General features: G+C 35.2%; 1 protein-coding gene across 2 annotated transcripts in view; it reads left to right on the top strand.

Annotated features, from left to right (window-relative positions):
- Adam10 (ADAM metallopeptidase domain 10) overlaps positions 1 to 15,663 on the top strand; it is a 159,775-nt gene that overhangs the window by 25,971 nt on the left and 118,141 nt on the right. For both annotated transcript variants that reach the window (XM_076850856.1, XM_076850855.1), the window contains exon 2: positions 14,714 to 14,864. In XM_076850856.1, the coding sequence (XP_076706971.1) occupies positions 14,714 to 14,864 (151 nt within the window). The remainder of the gene's footprint in view (positions 1 to 14,713; positions 14,865 to 15,663) is intronic.

The following is a 15,663-nucleotide window of genomic DNA, read 5'->3' as shown; positions in this document are numbered from 1 at the left end:
AGTATACAGAGTATCTCCATGATTATGTGATTATACCCCATGAAACTTGCAAATTTTGCTGTTATTATTATTCAAATTTTAAAAGCCATCCCCCAATTTTTGTTTAATTAGATCTAGTCTTTGGCAGGCTACTAACTTCTCTGTGCCTCATCCCCACCTCCCTACCTCCCCACCTCCCCCCGGAATTGAACCTAGGGCCTTCCTCATGCTAGGCAAGTGTTTTTACTGCTGAGTTATATCCACAAACCCTCTGTACCTCATCTTAAGATTTATCTTTTCTTACCTGGTTGTTTTTAAAGTTTAATTAGATAATGCATTCATTAGTTAATGTAGCCATAATTTATTGCATTTTTTCATAGTATGTGTTGTATGCTCTTGTGAGCATTTTATGTATAAACCATCCATATAACAACACTCTGAGGCACAAAGTACTACTTTCACCTATTTTTATAGATGGGAATACAGGCACAGAGGAGTAGGTAGCAAGTCTGTCCAAAAATGCTAATGTTGAAAACTGTATGGATAATTACAGAGACAAATGCCCAACTGCATTTATTTCATCAGTAAAAGAATATTTAATTTTCCTTATATGGTGAATAGATCTGTAATTTTTTTGGGGTGTATTGAGGATTGAACCCAGGGGTACTTTACCACTGAGGTACATCCCCAGACCTTTTGATTTTTTTACTTTGAGCCAGGATTTCACTAAGTTGCCTAGGTCCTTGCTTATTTGTTGAGGCTGGAGATGAATTTGTGATCCTCCCACCTCAGCCTCTTGAGTCTTTGGGATTACAGACATGTGCCATGTGCAATTGCATATTGTAAATGTTAGGTCTCTTTGAAATTATAATTCTTGGCCGAGTAATCATAGTACTACGTTTTCTAATGATTGGGTTAGGACCCTCCATCAACAAGGTGTAGGCTGCTTTCTGTATAATTGAAAATGGAAACGTTCCATAGAATGTTGAGAGAATTCATTAATTATATTAATATTTTTGAGCATCTATTTTGCATCCTAACTGGTGTAGGTGCTGAGAGTGCATATTAGTGAACAAAATAAAGTCTTCATTTTCAATTTATGTTCTAGTGATTGTATTGGGAGTATATGTTAATTAGGGTTGATATGAAGAAAAATAAAGCAGGATATTAGGATGAGGATGACAGGGATATGCTCATTTAGATAGGATGATCAGAGAAACTTTTGGAGGAGAAATTGAGTAGATAACTGATTGAAGTGAAGCAGTCAATTCTGCTTTGTGGGAAGTTATTCCAGATAAAGAGGAAAAAAGGAGACTAATATGGCTATAACACAGTAAGGGAAAAGTGGTATAAGATAAGAGAGGTATGGAAGTTGGGTGGGAGAATGCAGACCATTATAAGGAGCATGTTAAGCTTTAAGCCATAGTTAGGACTTTGAGTTGGGAAGCCTTTGGAATGTTTTGAGCAGAGGAGTGACATGTCTTTTCTTGAACAGCCATCAGGAGGCAGGAATGGAAGCTAAAAGGAGACTAGTCATTTATTATGGTCTTTGACTGTCTAGATACTTTGAAACATTGCTGTGATTGGCACATTTTCAGCCTTACAAGTTTCATCAACCTAATTCAATTCTTAAGACTTCTATTTGCGGGCTGGGGATGTGGCTCAAGCGGTAGCGCGCTGGCCTAGCATGCGTGCGGCCCGGGTTCGATCCTCAGCACCACATACAAACAAAGATGTTGTGTCCGCCGATAACTAAAAAATAAATATTAAGATTCTCTCTCTCTCTCCCTCTCTCACTCTCTTAAAAAAAAAAAGAAAGAAAGAAAGACTTCTATTTGCAACTAAGAAACAAGCATGTAACCTATTTTTTGATCTGGGGACTTCTGATCAGAATCAGCTCTGGAGGCATGGATTCTGAAGTGAACAGACATGTTTGCTTGCTGAAATTTTGGCAGTAGTATGCATCCTTTAGGCATTTATGACACTTCCCCCATCCCCCCAAATATTTTTAGGTTGAGTTTTCTGGTATAAAAGTGGCGCTGAACAGTGTTAATATTTTTTCATATTTTGAAGGAGAATTATGATATATACTGGCTTCTAGGGATACCTGGGTAGTGTAAAGGAACATACAAGTGGGGAGGGTTCCAGTATTCAAATAAATAATGAATTGGAATAGCAGTCAGCAGTTACTTCAAGGAAGAGAATATTGCATGAGTGATGTAGGAATCAATTAAGATCAGGCTGAACTTCAACTGGTGGTCTTAAGTGATCCTTCTTTCTCTACCTCTTGCATAGCTGAAACTATAGGTGTGCTTCACTATGCCCACCTCAGATTTGTGATTTCTCTTGATTTGCTTGATATTATAGAAGCAGTGATAATGTAAGTACCAGAGCATGTATATTTATAAATTTATAGAACCTGAACTGAGAGAGAAATCTAGCATATAACCAGGATTGGACTAGAGTAGATGATAAGGAAATGGAGTAGACAATTAAGCAACTTGACAGTAATAAGTAGAGATCTTATCCCAGAGTGAGTGGAGCAGAGGCTAAGCCCTGTTTAGATAGAGATGGGTGAATTTGTAACATTTCTCAGTGAAATTTGATGACAGAACTGTGTTCCGTCTCTACTTTTGAGCTCTTGACTGGTAGCCAAAATGTAGGAATAGACCTCAGTTGAGTAGGTCCAGACTCTGCATGTGGGAACAGGCAATTTTGTGGTGTCTGACTGAGGTAAATAGTACAAGAGTTGGGGATTGGCCCAGACTCCTGTGGAGTGAACCATGCCAATTTCAATTACTAGCTGTGGAAATCAAGGGTATACATATATATTTTTTGGTTTATAAAAAGTATATTCTTCTTCAGTATTTTATCATGTTTTTCTACATCTTAAACGTAGATGTCAGTTTAGTTTTTGAAAGGTCTGTGCCATGTGCAGTATTTTGATGTTTTTTTCTTTTTAGTTTTTTGTAGTTACTTCAGAAACATGAATGGTGACTTTATTTATTTATTTACTGAATAGTTTTTAGTTGTCAATGGACCTTTATTTTATTTATTTGTATGTGATGCTGAGAATCAAACTCAGTGCCTCACACATGCTAGGCAAGTGCTCTTCCACTGAATTACAACCCCAGCCCCTGACATCTATCTATCTATCTATCTATCTATCTATCTATCTATCTATCTATCTATCTATGCATGCCAGGATTGAACCCAGGGCCTTGTGCATTCGGCAAGCACTTAATCAACTAAGCTACATCCCCAGTCCCCCTGACTTTATTTATGATGAAGATAATAGAACTGCTTTAGTTTATCTTGAAATATTTTTTCCCCCTGTATTGGCGATTGAATCCACAGGTGCTGTACCATTGAGCTACTCCCAGCTATTTCTCTTTCTTTCATTTCCTCCCCCTCCCAACCTCCTTCAGTACTGAGGATTAAACCCAGGGATTCTTTATAATTTAGCAGTATCTGCCCTTCCCCATCCCACCTTTTTTATTCTGAGACAGGGCCCTCACTAAATTGCCCAGGCTGGCCTCAAATTTGTAATCCTACTGCCTTCGCCTCCTGAGTCACCAGGATTACAGGTGTGCATCTTGGTGCCTGTCCTCTCTAGAGTGTTTTTTGAGATGGGATCTTATCAAATTGGGGAAGGCTGACCTTGAACTTGTGATCCTTCTGCCTTTGCTTCCCAAGTAGCTGGTATTTTAGGTGTGTACCACCATGCCCAGCTGTCTTGAAATCCCTGTAATCAAGATTATCTCCTTGGCACTGTCTCCTATTTGCTTGGCAGCCTTGATTTTCTTTAAAATTGGCTAATAGTTCTTACTTAGGTTTATTGAGTAGATAAAGTGAAAAAAATGTAAGCAGCACAAAGTTTGGGAGTTAGCAGGTGGTTGATAAATTTTAGTTATTATATCTAATTAATAAGCATTATTTAATTAAACAAATAAGATGTTTATCCAATTTAGTATTTTCTGTAGATAGTAAGCTATTAGTGTACACTTTAAAAAATAGAATAATTTTACAAATAAAAGACAGTTTGGAATTTTAATTTTTCTCTTTGGAGATGTGAAATATGAAACTGTTTTAGAAAATGTTTTTTAGTGTCTTTTAGCCAAATTTTCATTTGAATTTTTGAATACTAGATTTTTAAAATAGAAATAGGAAAATTGGACTTAGCATGATTTTATAAATATATGAAATACAACAATGAAAAACTAAAGGTATTCTTATTAAAGTTGAGAGCAAACTAAAAATGCCTTCAGTTACTGTTATTCAGCATGATTTGGGGTAGTCCTAGTTGTGTAGTAAGTTAAGAAAAGAGTGCTAGGGGTGTATGTATTTCAGTGATAGATGCTTGCCTAGTATGTGCAGAGGCTCTGGGTTTGACCCTAGCATGGAGAGGTAAAATTATAAATAAATAAGTAAAAGATTTAAATAGAAGAAGAAGAAACAAAATGTCTAGAAGCAAAGTAAGGAATATTTTTAGAATTCTGAATATAAAAATAAAGAGGTTCATGATCTCCCTTTAGAGGTTGTATTATGGTTTTTCAGAGGGACAGAACCAATAGAGGATATTTATTCAAGGATCTATTTGTTTGGCCCTGGGATGTTGGTAGTGTGCCTCTATCCAAGTCAAAGTCTCAGATCTGGTAAAGTTCATGGTATAACTCAATCTGAAGCCAAAGGCCTGAGAATTCAGAGATGGGAACAGTATTGGTGTGTGTCCTGGAGTCCAAAGGCTGGAAAACCTGGTGTTCTCATGTCCAGAGGCTGGAGAAGTAGTGTCCTGGTTTTAGTAGGGCGAGAAAGAATGAATGAATGAATGAAAGAATGAGAATAGATTTGCTTTTCCTCTGCCTTTTTGTTCTGTATGTTTTTGTATGATTGGATGGTGCTTGCCTGCACTGATCAGATCAGTGTGCACATCTTCCCCACTCAGTCCACTGACTTAACATGGCAGTTTTCTTGGAAATACCCTCACAGACACACCTAGAAACAATGCTTTACCAGTTCTCTAGATATTCATTAATACAGTCAAGTTGACACCTAAAATTAACCATCACAGAGGTCTATTGATTTTGGGTTAGTACTCCTATTACAGAGGAAAATAAAAGGGTGGGTTATAATAAACAGTCAATACTAATGAAACCAAATGTTAAGTGACTTCCCAAAGATTTGATACCTGTTATTTGATATTTTGTAAAGTTAGATAACAGATATCAAATGTTTATTCAACTCTGCTGTATGTGAAAGCAATGATAGAAAATGTGTAAATGAATGAGCTTTGCTGTGTGGTAAAAACAGGTGATTGACAACTATCCTCTCGGTTATAGTTTGGAGACTGGTGCTCTTATATTATAGGATACTTTCTCTAATCAGTACATTACCTGAGACATCAGTTGAGGCATTTTTTTTTTTTTTTTTTTTTGGTACTGGGGGTTGAACTCTGGATTGCCTAACCACTGAGGCACATCCCTGTTAGAGTCTGTAAACAAGTTTGTGAAGTAACAAAAGCGAGCCATTAAGTGTGGAGATTCCTTATTGGTTGACTGCTGTATCTAGTTTATGCTAATTAAGATAAGCTGTGTGGAATGTATAAATACCGCTACTATCCTACAATAAACGGCTGTATCAATATACACAAGTTGTTCGTCAACCACCCACCCCCACCCCCCCACCCCCGGCTTCGGCACATCCCCATCCCTTTTTAAAATTTTTTGAGACAGGGTCTCACTTAGTTGCTTCAGACCTTGCTAAGTTGCTGAGGCTGGCTTTGAACTTGGAATCCTCCTGCCTCAACTTCCTGAGCTGCTGGCTCAGTATGTCACTGCCCTACTTTAATTGCTGTTAAATGGTAGTACCTGTGGTTTGGTACCTAGCCCTAGTAATGTACTGTTAAATGCTGAACATGATGTAGAAAAAAAAAAATGAACATGATGTTAAAAAAAAAAAAAACTGCTGGTAGAAGTAAGGGAATTTTTGTATGAAGAAAAGTTGCAGTGCTTTTCAAACTTTAATATGCATCCATATTCCTCTTAGGTAGTCTGCGGGTAGAGCCTGGATCACTTGGAGGATCAATAGATTTATGGGGTAGGAGCCCAAGATTGTTATGTGAAGAATATTCCCAGAGGTACTCATGCTGCTAGGCTCTGAAACAGTTTGAACAGCAATGTCTCTGTGTTAGGAAAATGGAAAATTGTATACATGTTAAAAGATTTAATTGGGTGAGGACTGAAACATGCAGAAATCCAAATTTCCAGTCTCTGTGATAATATTTAATGAATGTCTTGTTATTTGAACACATAGTGAATAGTAGGTTTCCAGATTTGTTTTAGTTTTTCAACCTAAATGTTGAATTGGACTTTCCAATCTTCTAAGAACTTCTTGAAAATGGAATAGTTGCTACTTTCCCAATTGATCCCCTCGCCACGCCCACCTCCCCCTTGATGCTTGTTTCCTTTGCTATTCTTTTGGTACCTGCAATCTCTATTTAGCATTCATTCTTTTATTTCCTGTCTTTTGTTCCTTGTATCCTATTAGCACAGTATAGTATTTAGAAATAATGAGTCATTAAAGGATGGCTGGTAGTTTATTGTAGGTGAATGGGATGTTGATTTCATTTATTTTATGGAGTGAACAAGTGAGAATATTTTGAATTGTCTTTGTTTTCTTTGTTATGATGCTGGGGATGGAACCCAGGACCTTATTCATGCAAGATATTTATTTATTTATTTATTTACTCATTCATTCATTCATTCTGGTGATTGAACCCAGAAGCACTGTACCACTGACCTATATCCCAAGGCTTTTTTTAAAAAAAATTTATTTTGAGATAGGATCTCAGTAAGTTACTGAGGCTGGTTTTGAACTTGTGATCCTCCTGCCTCAGTCTCCTAAGTCTCTGGGATTATGTGTTGTGCATCACCAATGCCTGGTTTCTGGAATTTTTTTTTTTTTATTACAAAAGATTTTATCAATTAGGGAAAAGTAGAAAGAAAGGCCAACCCATATACTTACTACCTTATTTCAACATTTTTAAAAAAAGTTATTCAGCTTTATTGAGGTATAATTTACATATGATAAAATTCAAAATTAGTGTTCTTTTTTTTTAATTTAGAGACGGTGTCTCACTGAGTTACTTAGCGCTTCACCATTGCTGAGGCTGGCTTTGAAATGGTGATCCTCCTCAGCCTCCTGAGCCTCTGGGATTACAGGAGTGTGCCACTACACCTGGCTCAAAAATAGTTTTAGGTGTACAAATCTGTGAATTTTGAGAACTGTATATAGTCATAACTACTGTATAATCATGACAGAACATTTCTATATCCAAAATGTTCCCTCTGCTCTTTACAGTCAATGAAAATACTTTCTGGTTTCTTCTTTGATTTATTCCTTGACCAATGGTATATATAGAAAGTGTTAAGTTCCTAATATTGGGGAATTTTTCTGGAAATCTGTTAAATTGGTTTAATTCTATAGTCAGAGACAAAGATTTCTTTTAAAATTTATGGAAACGTGTTATAGCCTAGAATTAAGTTCTGTCTTGGTGAGTGTCTGTGTCACCTTGAGAAAAAATATGTATTCTTTTTTTGGATCTGTAAATTATTGGTCAGTTCAGTTTATTTATATTGATGCTGATAGTATTCAAATTTTGTGTATCCTTACTGATTTTTAGCTTTTTTCGTTGTTGTTCAGAAAAGATTGTTACAATGGCTAACTCAAAAAAAATTAGTTTATTTCTTTCAGTTCTTTTTTTTGATGAGACTGGGAATTGAATTCTGAGGCACTCTACCACTGAACCACATCCCCAACCCTTTGATTTTATTTTGAGACAGTGTTTTAGTTAGCTTTTTTGCTGCAATGACTAAAAGATCTGACAAGAACAATTTTAGAGGAGAAAGTTTATTTGGTGGCTCATGGTTTCAGACGTCTCAGTCCATAGACAGCAAGCTCCATTCCTTGAAGCTCAAGTTGTGGCAGAACTTCATGGTGGAAAAGTGTCGCAGAGGGAAGCAGCTCATATGATGGTCAGGAAGCGGGGTTGGGGGGTGGGAGAGACAGAAAGAGAGAGAGAGAGAGAGAGAGAGAGAATTTGCCAGATATAAAAATATGTACCCCAAAAGCATGCCCCCAATGACTCAGCTCCTCCTGCCACATCTTACCTACCTTCAGTTACCACTCAGTTAATCTCTTATCAGGGATTAATTTATTGATTGGGTCAAGGCTCTCATAACCCAATCATTTCTCCTCTAAACCTTCTTCCATTGTCTCACACATGAGCTTTTGGAGATAACTCACATCCAAATCATAACAAAGAGGATCTCACTAAATCGCTCAGTCTGTCCTTGAACTTGTGATCTTCCTGCCTTATTTTTGAGTACCTGGGATTACATGCTTGCACCACCACACCTGGCTTAGTTCTTTAGTTCTATCAAGTTTTTCTTCATATACTTCAAAGTTCTATTATGTACAAACAGATGTAGGATTATCTTGTTCTCTTATTTTTTAATATTTTTATTTTTTATTTATAGTTGGACACAACACCTTTATTTCACTTATTTATTTTTATGTGGTGCTGAGGATCGAAACCAGGGTCTCGCACATGTGAGGCGAGCGCTCTACCGCTGAGCCACAACCCCAGCCCTTGTTCTCTTATTTTTTACTTTGCAGTTTATTCATGTTTTATTCACTCGATTGAGAGCTTTCTTATTGTACACATTGTAGAGCTTTTTTATTGTACATATTGTGTTTCACCTCAACTTTATTTATTTATTTATTTTTTGATATTGCGGATTGAACCCAGGGTTGCTTAAGCACTGAGCCACATCCCCAGCCCTTTTTATATTTTATTTTGAGACAGGGTTTCACTATATTGCTTAGGGCTTTGTTAATTGTTGAGGCTGGCTTTGAACCTGTGATCCTTCTGCCTCAGCCTTCTGAGCTGCTGGGATTACAGGAGTGCACCATCATACCAAGCTATATTTTATCTCAACTTTGTTCACACTGATTTCAGGGGGGGTTTGTTTTGATTTCTGTGCTCAAGTTTGCTTAGTTGCTGTGATTGCTGTTGGTTTGCTTTCTTTCAGGATCACGGTTTGTGCATTTATATAAATCTTATTTTTAATTTTTTCCACAAATTTTCCCCTAGATTCTTTGCTTTGCTTTGCATATACAATAGAACCAGTATCCGAATATCACCAAGATAAACTCTTTCTACTCCAATATCACGTGGTCTTCCAATTCTGCCTTTCCCTTCCCAAGTTTGGTGGGCTTTGACATCGTCGTCATAGGGATGAGTCAGTGGCATCAGTCCTTTACTGCTACCATGAAGGGCTGTGGATTTGCTTGTTAATAAATTAAGAAATGTCCCTCTTTATTCCTCACAGTTTTTTTGTTTGCTTATTTTGAAGTTTACTTTGATATTACTGTAGCCACTCCAGCTTTTTTTGGGTTAGTGTTTGGATGCTTTTTTTCATTCTTTATACTTTGACCTACTTTGAGTTTATGTTTAAAGTGTCTGTTAGACACTATACATTTACATTTCCTCTTAAGACAAATAACAATAGTTCTGGCTTTGTTATGTTTACTTTTAATTGTTTTATGGGGCTGAGTTTAAAACTATCATCCTATTTTCATCTGTTCATAAGTTATTTTCCCCTGCTCTTTTCCTGAATTCCTTGGGACTTACTTTAAAAATTCTCTCTTTATGTTACAGATTTATGTAATGTAACTATTTGTCATTTTTTAAAGTGGTTGTTCCTAGAGTATACAATATAAATCTAAAACTTATCACTGTAGGCTTTCAGGTAATATTATTCACTTTGTGTGTGGGGGGGGTACTGGGAATTGAACCGAAGGCCTCATGCATGCTAAGCAACATTCTACTACTGAGTACATCCCCAGCTTAAAAAAAAAAAAAAAAGCATATATGTGTGTATTTTTATATGTATGTATGTGTGTGTGTGTGTGTGTGTGTATACACACATACATACACACACACACACACACATACCAGGGATTGAACCCTGGGACACTTAACCACGGACCCACATTCCCAGGTCCTTTTTATTTTTAATTTTAAGATTGGGTCTCACTAAGTTACTTAGGACCTTGTTAAGTTGCTGAGGCTGGCTTTGAATTTACCATTCTCCTATATTGCTGGGATTACAGGTGTGCGCCACCACACCTGGCCCCAGCTTTAGTATTATTCTACTTTGTATACAATATAAGTACAGTTTAATTTCTCTTCTCCATTGTGTTGTGTTATATATTTTTATACTATATGTCATAAATGCCACAGTACATCATTTTTTAAAAAAAAATGTGGTCACTTTTAAATAAATTAAAAAAGAAAAAATCTTTTTTTATTTTCTCATACATACATCATTTCTATCATTATTCTTTGTGCCAGTACAGATTTCCATGTAGTGTGTTTTCTGACTGGAGAATTTCCTTTAACATTTCTAGTAATGATTAAGTATTAATTAATTTAAAGTCCAAAAAAGGCTTCATTTCATCCTCCTCTATCCTTCATTTGTGAAAGATAATTTTACTGGTTATAGACTCTTTGGCTGAGAAAGTTTTGTAGCACCTTAACATCTTTTGACTTACATAGAGCTGCACTATCATTTTTACCCTTCTTTTTCTGTATGTTATACATTTTTTTCTCTGGCTTCCTTTGTATTTCCCACCCATAGTTCATTTTAATGTATGTATTTAAATTTATTATTATTTTATTAACATACATATTTTTGTCTTCTGGTTTCAGCCATTAGCCTGTAATTTACTTTTTTAAAACAATTTTTTAGTTGTAGATGAACACAATACCTTTATTTTTATATGGTGCTGAGGCTCAAACCCAGTGCTTCACACATGCTAGGCAAATGCTCTACCATTGAGCCATAATCACAGCCCCCTTTGGTTTACTTTTGTGTGATTTTATATTCTTATTGGATTGTGTTGACTAGCTTAAGTTTAGTTATATTTTTCACTTCCCCTCATCATGTTTATTTTCCAGTATGCTCCTTAGCCTGTGAAACTGCCGCAGTCACCCCCTGGTTATTTTGCTGCAGCCGGACTGCGGCATGAAACATATTTATTTAAATGAATGAATGAATGAATGAATGAATTGTGCTTCTGGGTATTAAACCCAGGTCCTTGTACATGCTAGGTAAGCATACTGAGCTTATATCCCCAGCCCTTTAAAAAATTTTTAAAGTTTGAGGCAGAGTCTTGCTAAATTGCTTAGGGCCTCACTAAGTTGCTGATGTTAGCCTTGAACTTGCATCCCTTTTGCCTTAGTCTCCCCAGTATCCAGAATTACAGGTATGCATCACAGCACTTATCATGATCATATATAATCTTTTTGAGAATTCCAGTGTTCTATTCTCTTTTGAGATATTTAAAAATGTGAATTGCATGGCTTCTGATGGTTAGGGGCATTGTCAGAAGTCCAGCGTGCTGTGCTGTCTCAGATTTTCATTATAATGTTCTGTATATTTGGCTCCTTGTTTGAAAGATTATATCATTAGGTTATGTTCAGTGTTGTATTAGTAGTATATTGGCTCTTTTGGAAAAAAGAAGAAAATTTCTCTGATTTATAGCCTTTCCTAATTTTAGTATTATAAATGCTCCTTCTGATTGGTAGCTGATTTTAAGTTATCAACACAGTATCATCAAGCATGGAATTGGGAAGGGAATTGGTACTTATGACCTACCTGTCTCACCCAGCTCAAGCATACACTAGTTATTTTCTTTGATTTCATTTCTTCAGGGTTGCTTTTGGTGTGTGTATGAGGGGAGGGGAAATGCTTTTTATATAATTTCCTCCTCTTCTTCATGTCATTAATATTGAGATAGAGAAATTATAAAAATAACAGTTGTCACATGTTATCTTATCATTTTCTTTACATTATTGAGATAATCTAAATACTGATATTGAGATATAATTAACAGAAACTTTTATTAGTCTTATATAAGATGATAATGATGAGTCTGTCCTTCATAGCCATGTGTTCTTGCATAGCATTTTTAACTTTCTCAATTAAATATCATTAATTATATCCTATCTCAATTGTAAAGATTGTAAAAAAATCTTTGGCTTACATAGAGCTGCACTGTCATTTTTACCTTTGCCAGTGAAAGTGAACATTATGTACTTTATAAAATTCTTTTCTGTGGGACAAAGATGACTTTGTTTAATAACTTTTCTAGCAATGTTTTATCCATGTAAATAGTTGAGCTTGTATCACAAGTCTTTCACTAGAACAGAAACAGTTATTGTTTTAAGTTATCAGAAGTGGCAAAATATTGTGTCTGAATTGTACATTGAAACTTTTTTGACTGGGTGCTTACTGGTAGAGCATTTTCCTAGCATGACTGTGGTCTTGGGTTGAGTTTTCAACATCAGAAAACAAACAAAACCCAAAGCACAAACAAAAAAACCAAAAACTTGGTAATTTTATTCTGTATTTTTAGTGCTCTCATGTTTTAAGTGTGACCCCATCATGTGAGGTCAGATGTGGAATTTTTCACTTGTTACATTGGAGTTCAGAAAGTTTTAGAGTTTATGTGCAAAGCCCTGTTTCAATTTCCAGCACCCCCTCAAAGTTTGAGGTACAAAAATTGTGAAACAGATTTAATATATTATCCTAATGTCTTCCAAAGTTTTGGATTGTTGGATTAGGGATGCTCAACGTGTATTATAACTGAATTGAACTTGGGATAAGTTAAAGATCTGTACTGTGAACTCTAAAAGAACTGCTAAAATTGCCAAAGATTTGTGGTTAATAAGCTGACGAAAGATAAAATGGAATAAAACAATAATTAGTCTAAAAAAGGTAAAAAAGCACAAAAGGGAACAAAGAACAGATGACACAAAAGAAAATAAATAGCAAGAATGATAGACTTAAACTTATATCATATAGTAACCACTTTATTTTTCATTTCATTTTAGTTTTGGTGGTTCTGGGAATCCTCACAATTGCTAGGCAGGTGCTCTACTACTGAAAAACACTCCCAGCCAGAACCATTTTAAACATAAATCATCTAAACAAGCCAGATTTAGTAAGAAGCAAGACCCAACTATATGCTGCCCACAGGAACTCATTTTAAATATAAAGAAAAGATAAGTTAAAAGTAAAAGGGTAAAGCTGGGTACGGTGTTGCATGCCTGTAATCCCAGCAGCTTAGGAGGCTGAGGCAGGAGGATTGAGAGTTCAAAGCCAGCCTCAGTAGTAGTGAGGTGCTAAACAACTCAGTAAAACCCTGACTCTAAATAAAACACAAAAAAGGCTGGGGTTGTGGCTCAGTAACAGAGTGCCCCTGGGTTTAATCGACGGTATCCTTTCCCCCTCAAAAAAAGGGAAATTAGAAAATATGCTGGACAGAGTGAAAATGAAAACACAACGTAATAGAATCCTTGAGTTACTCCTAAAGTGGTATATAAAGAACACATGTTTATAGCACTAAACACCTATGTTAGGAAAAAAGTCTTAAATTGGCTGACTTACCTTATGAAAGTAAAAAAAGAAGGGCAAATTAAATTCACTGTAAGCAGAAGGATTAATAAAGATTGAAGTGAAAACAAAATACAAACAAAAATAAGAAAAATCGATGGAATTAAAGGCATTCTTTGAGAAGATCAATATAATTGACAAGTTTCTAGCTATTCTGACTCAGAAACAAAAGATAGAAATAGTTTATATCAGGAATGAGAGAAGTAACATTGCTATAGATTCAAAAGATATAAAAAAATAATATTTATGAATAACTTTATTTTCATAAATTCAACAGTGTGGATAAAATGGAGAAATTCTTACCAGAGTCCACTCAAAGAAATGGGTAACCTGAGTAGCTTTTTTTCTACTTACGAAATTGAAATTATAGTTAAAAATATTTCCATGAAGAAAACTCCAGGCCAGGATGGCTTCATTTGTTAATTTTAAGAAATATTCAAGGAAGACATATTACAAATTTTGCATAAATTTGTTCCGAAAATTGAAGAAGAAAGAATACTTTGCAACTCTTTTTGTTTTTGTTTTTTTTAAACCTTAGTTGAAAGAAAACTAAAAATTATTATCTCTCATGAACATGGAAAATAAAATTTCTAAACAAAATTATAGCAAATTGAATAAAAAAATATGACTAAGTGTGATTTATCTCAGGAATGCAAGGTTGGTTTAACATTAAAAAAGTCAGTTAATTCACCACATTAGCAAATTAAAAAGAAAGAAACTGTAAGATTATCCTAAATAGATGCAGAAAGAGAGGTAATAAACCAGCATCTTAGTTTTTTTAAAAAAATTTATATTTTTTAGTTGTAGTCAGACACAATATCTTTATTTCACTTATTTATTTTTATGTGGTGCTGAAGATCGAACCCAGGGCCTAGCGCGTGCAAGGTGAGCTCTCTACCCCTGAGCCACAACCCCAGCCCCACATCTTACAGTTTTGATCTGCAAAGTCTGAAAGTGAACTTTCTCCATTTAATACAGGACATCTAAGACAAGCCTACATCTAATGCCCAAACTTGTGTATGGTTGAAATTACACTACAGTAAGTTTTAAAAATGTAGAATAATATTAGCAGAAGATTCATAATATTAGTACTGGAATTAGTGAGACAATTAATTGTTTCATACATATTCACAGATATTCTAGTAATTGTGTTAGAACTAGAAGGGTCCTTCAGAATGATGCTAATTCAAATTGTTGTCTTTTTTGTATAGGTCAGTATGGAAATCCTCTAAATAAATATATTAGACATTATGAAGGATTATCTTACAACGTGGATTCATTACACCAAAAACACCAGCGTGCCAAAAGAGCAGTCTCACATGAGGACCAGTTTTTACGTCTAGATTTCCATGCCCATGGAAGGTGAGTAAGTTAGTTGCTGTGTCTGAAGTTTCCCTTTATTCAATCTAAAAGAAGAAATTTATATTCTTTTTTTCTTTTTCTTTAAAGAAAAGGTCCCCACATAGAAATTTAGCCTCCTTTGGAATTTGGTATATACATTAAAAAATGTCTTCAAATGGACTGCCCTTTTATACATTTAAGGAAACAACCAATTGTAAATGTTTTTTAATTATGAATCAGATTTTCTATATGTTATAGAAGATATGTACCTTTAAAGAGGATACTGTGTTCACAGTTTCCTACCACTCCTTACGTTTTATGGTGAATTTATATCTTCTTGTGCCAACAGAAAAGATAACTATGCTATTGAATAAGTCATTTAATTGCTCATTGATTCTATTTTATCAGGTTCTAAAATAATCCCTGGTATTACTTGCTATCCTGGCTTTAATCTGAAACAGAATTCTTAAGGGATAAAGGACAGCTAGGGAAGAGAGTTAAAAAATCGTTGTGTCTTTTGTGTTCTTAATATTTTATATGCGTTTTCTTATTAATCTTCTAAACACTCAGAAAGGTAAATGTCTCTTTGTATCTGAGGAAACTAAGGTCCAGAGAATTTAAATGATTTAACTTACACAGTGCATATTCAAAACCCTGTTTTTTTAAAAAAATTCCCTCCCCTTTTCTCTGTTGGCATACTTAGATATTAAATCCTTGAGCTCTTTGTTGGTCCCTCTCTTGCCTGCATTAATGATCAAATCTATTCTTTTTATATTGATGTAACCTGGATTGAGAGCTATATTATTTACTTCCCAATAGT

Source organism: Callospermophilus lateralis, chromosome 3, assembly GCF_048772815.1.
Source record: "Callospermophilus lateralis isolate mCalLat2 chromosome 3, mCalLat2.hap1, whole genome shotgun sequence".
Classification (NCBI taxonomy): domain Eukaryota; kingdom Metazoa; phylum Chordata; class Mammalia; order Rodentia; family Sciuridae; genus Callospermophilus; species Callospermophilus lateralis.
This window is presented reverse-complemented; position numbering and strand designations above follow the sequence as displayed.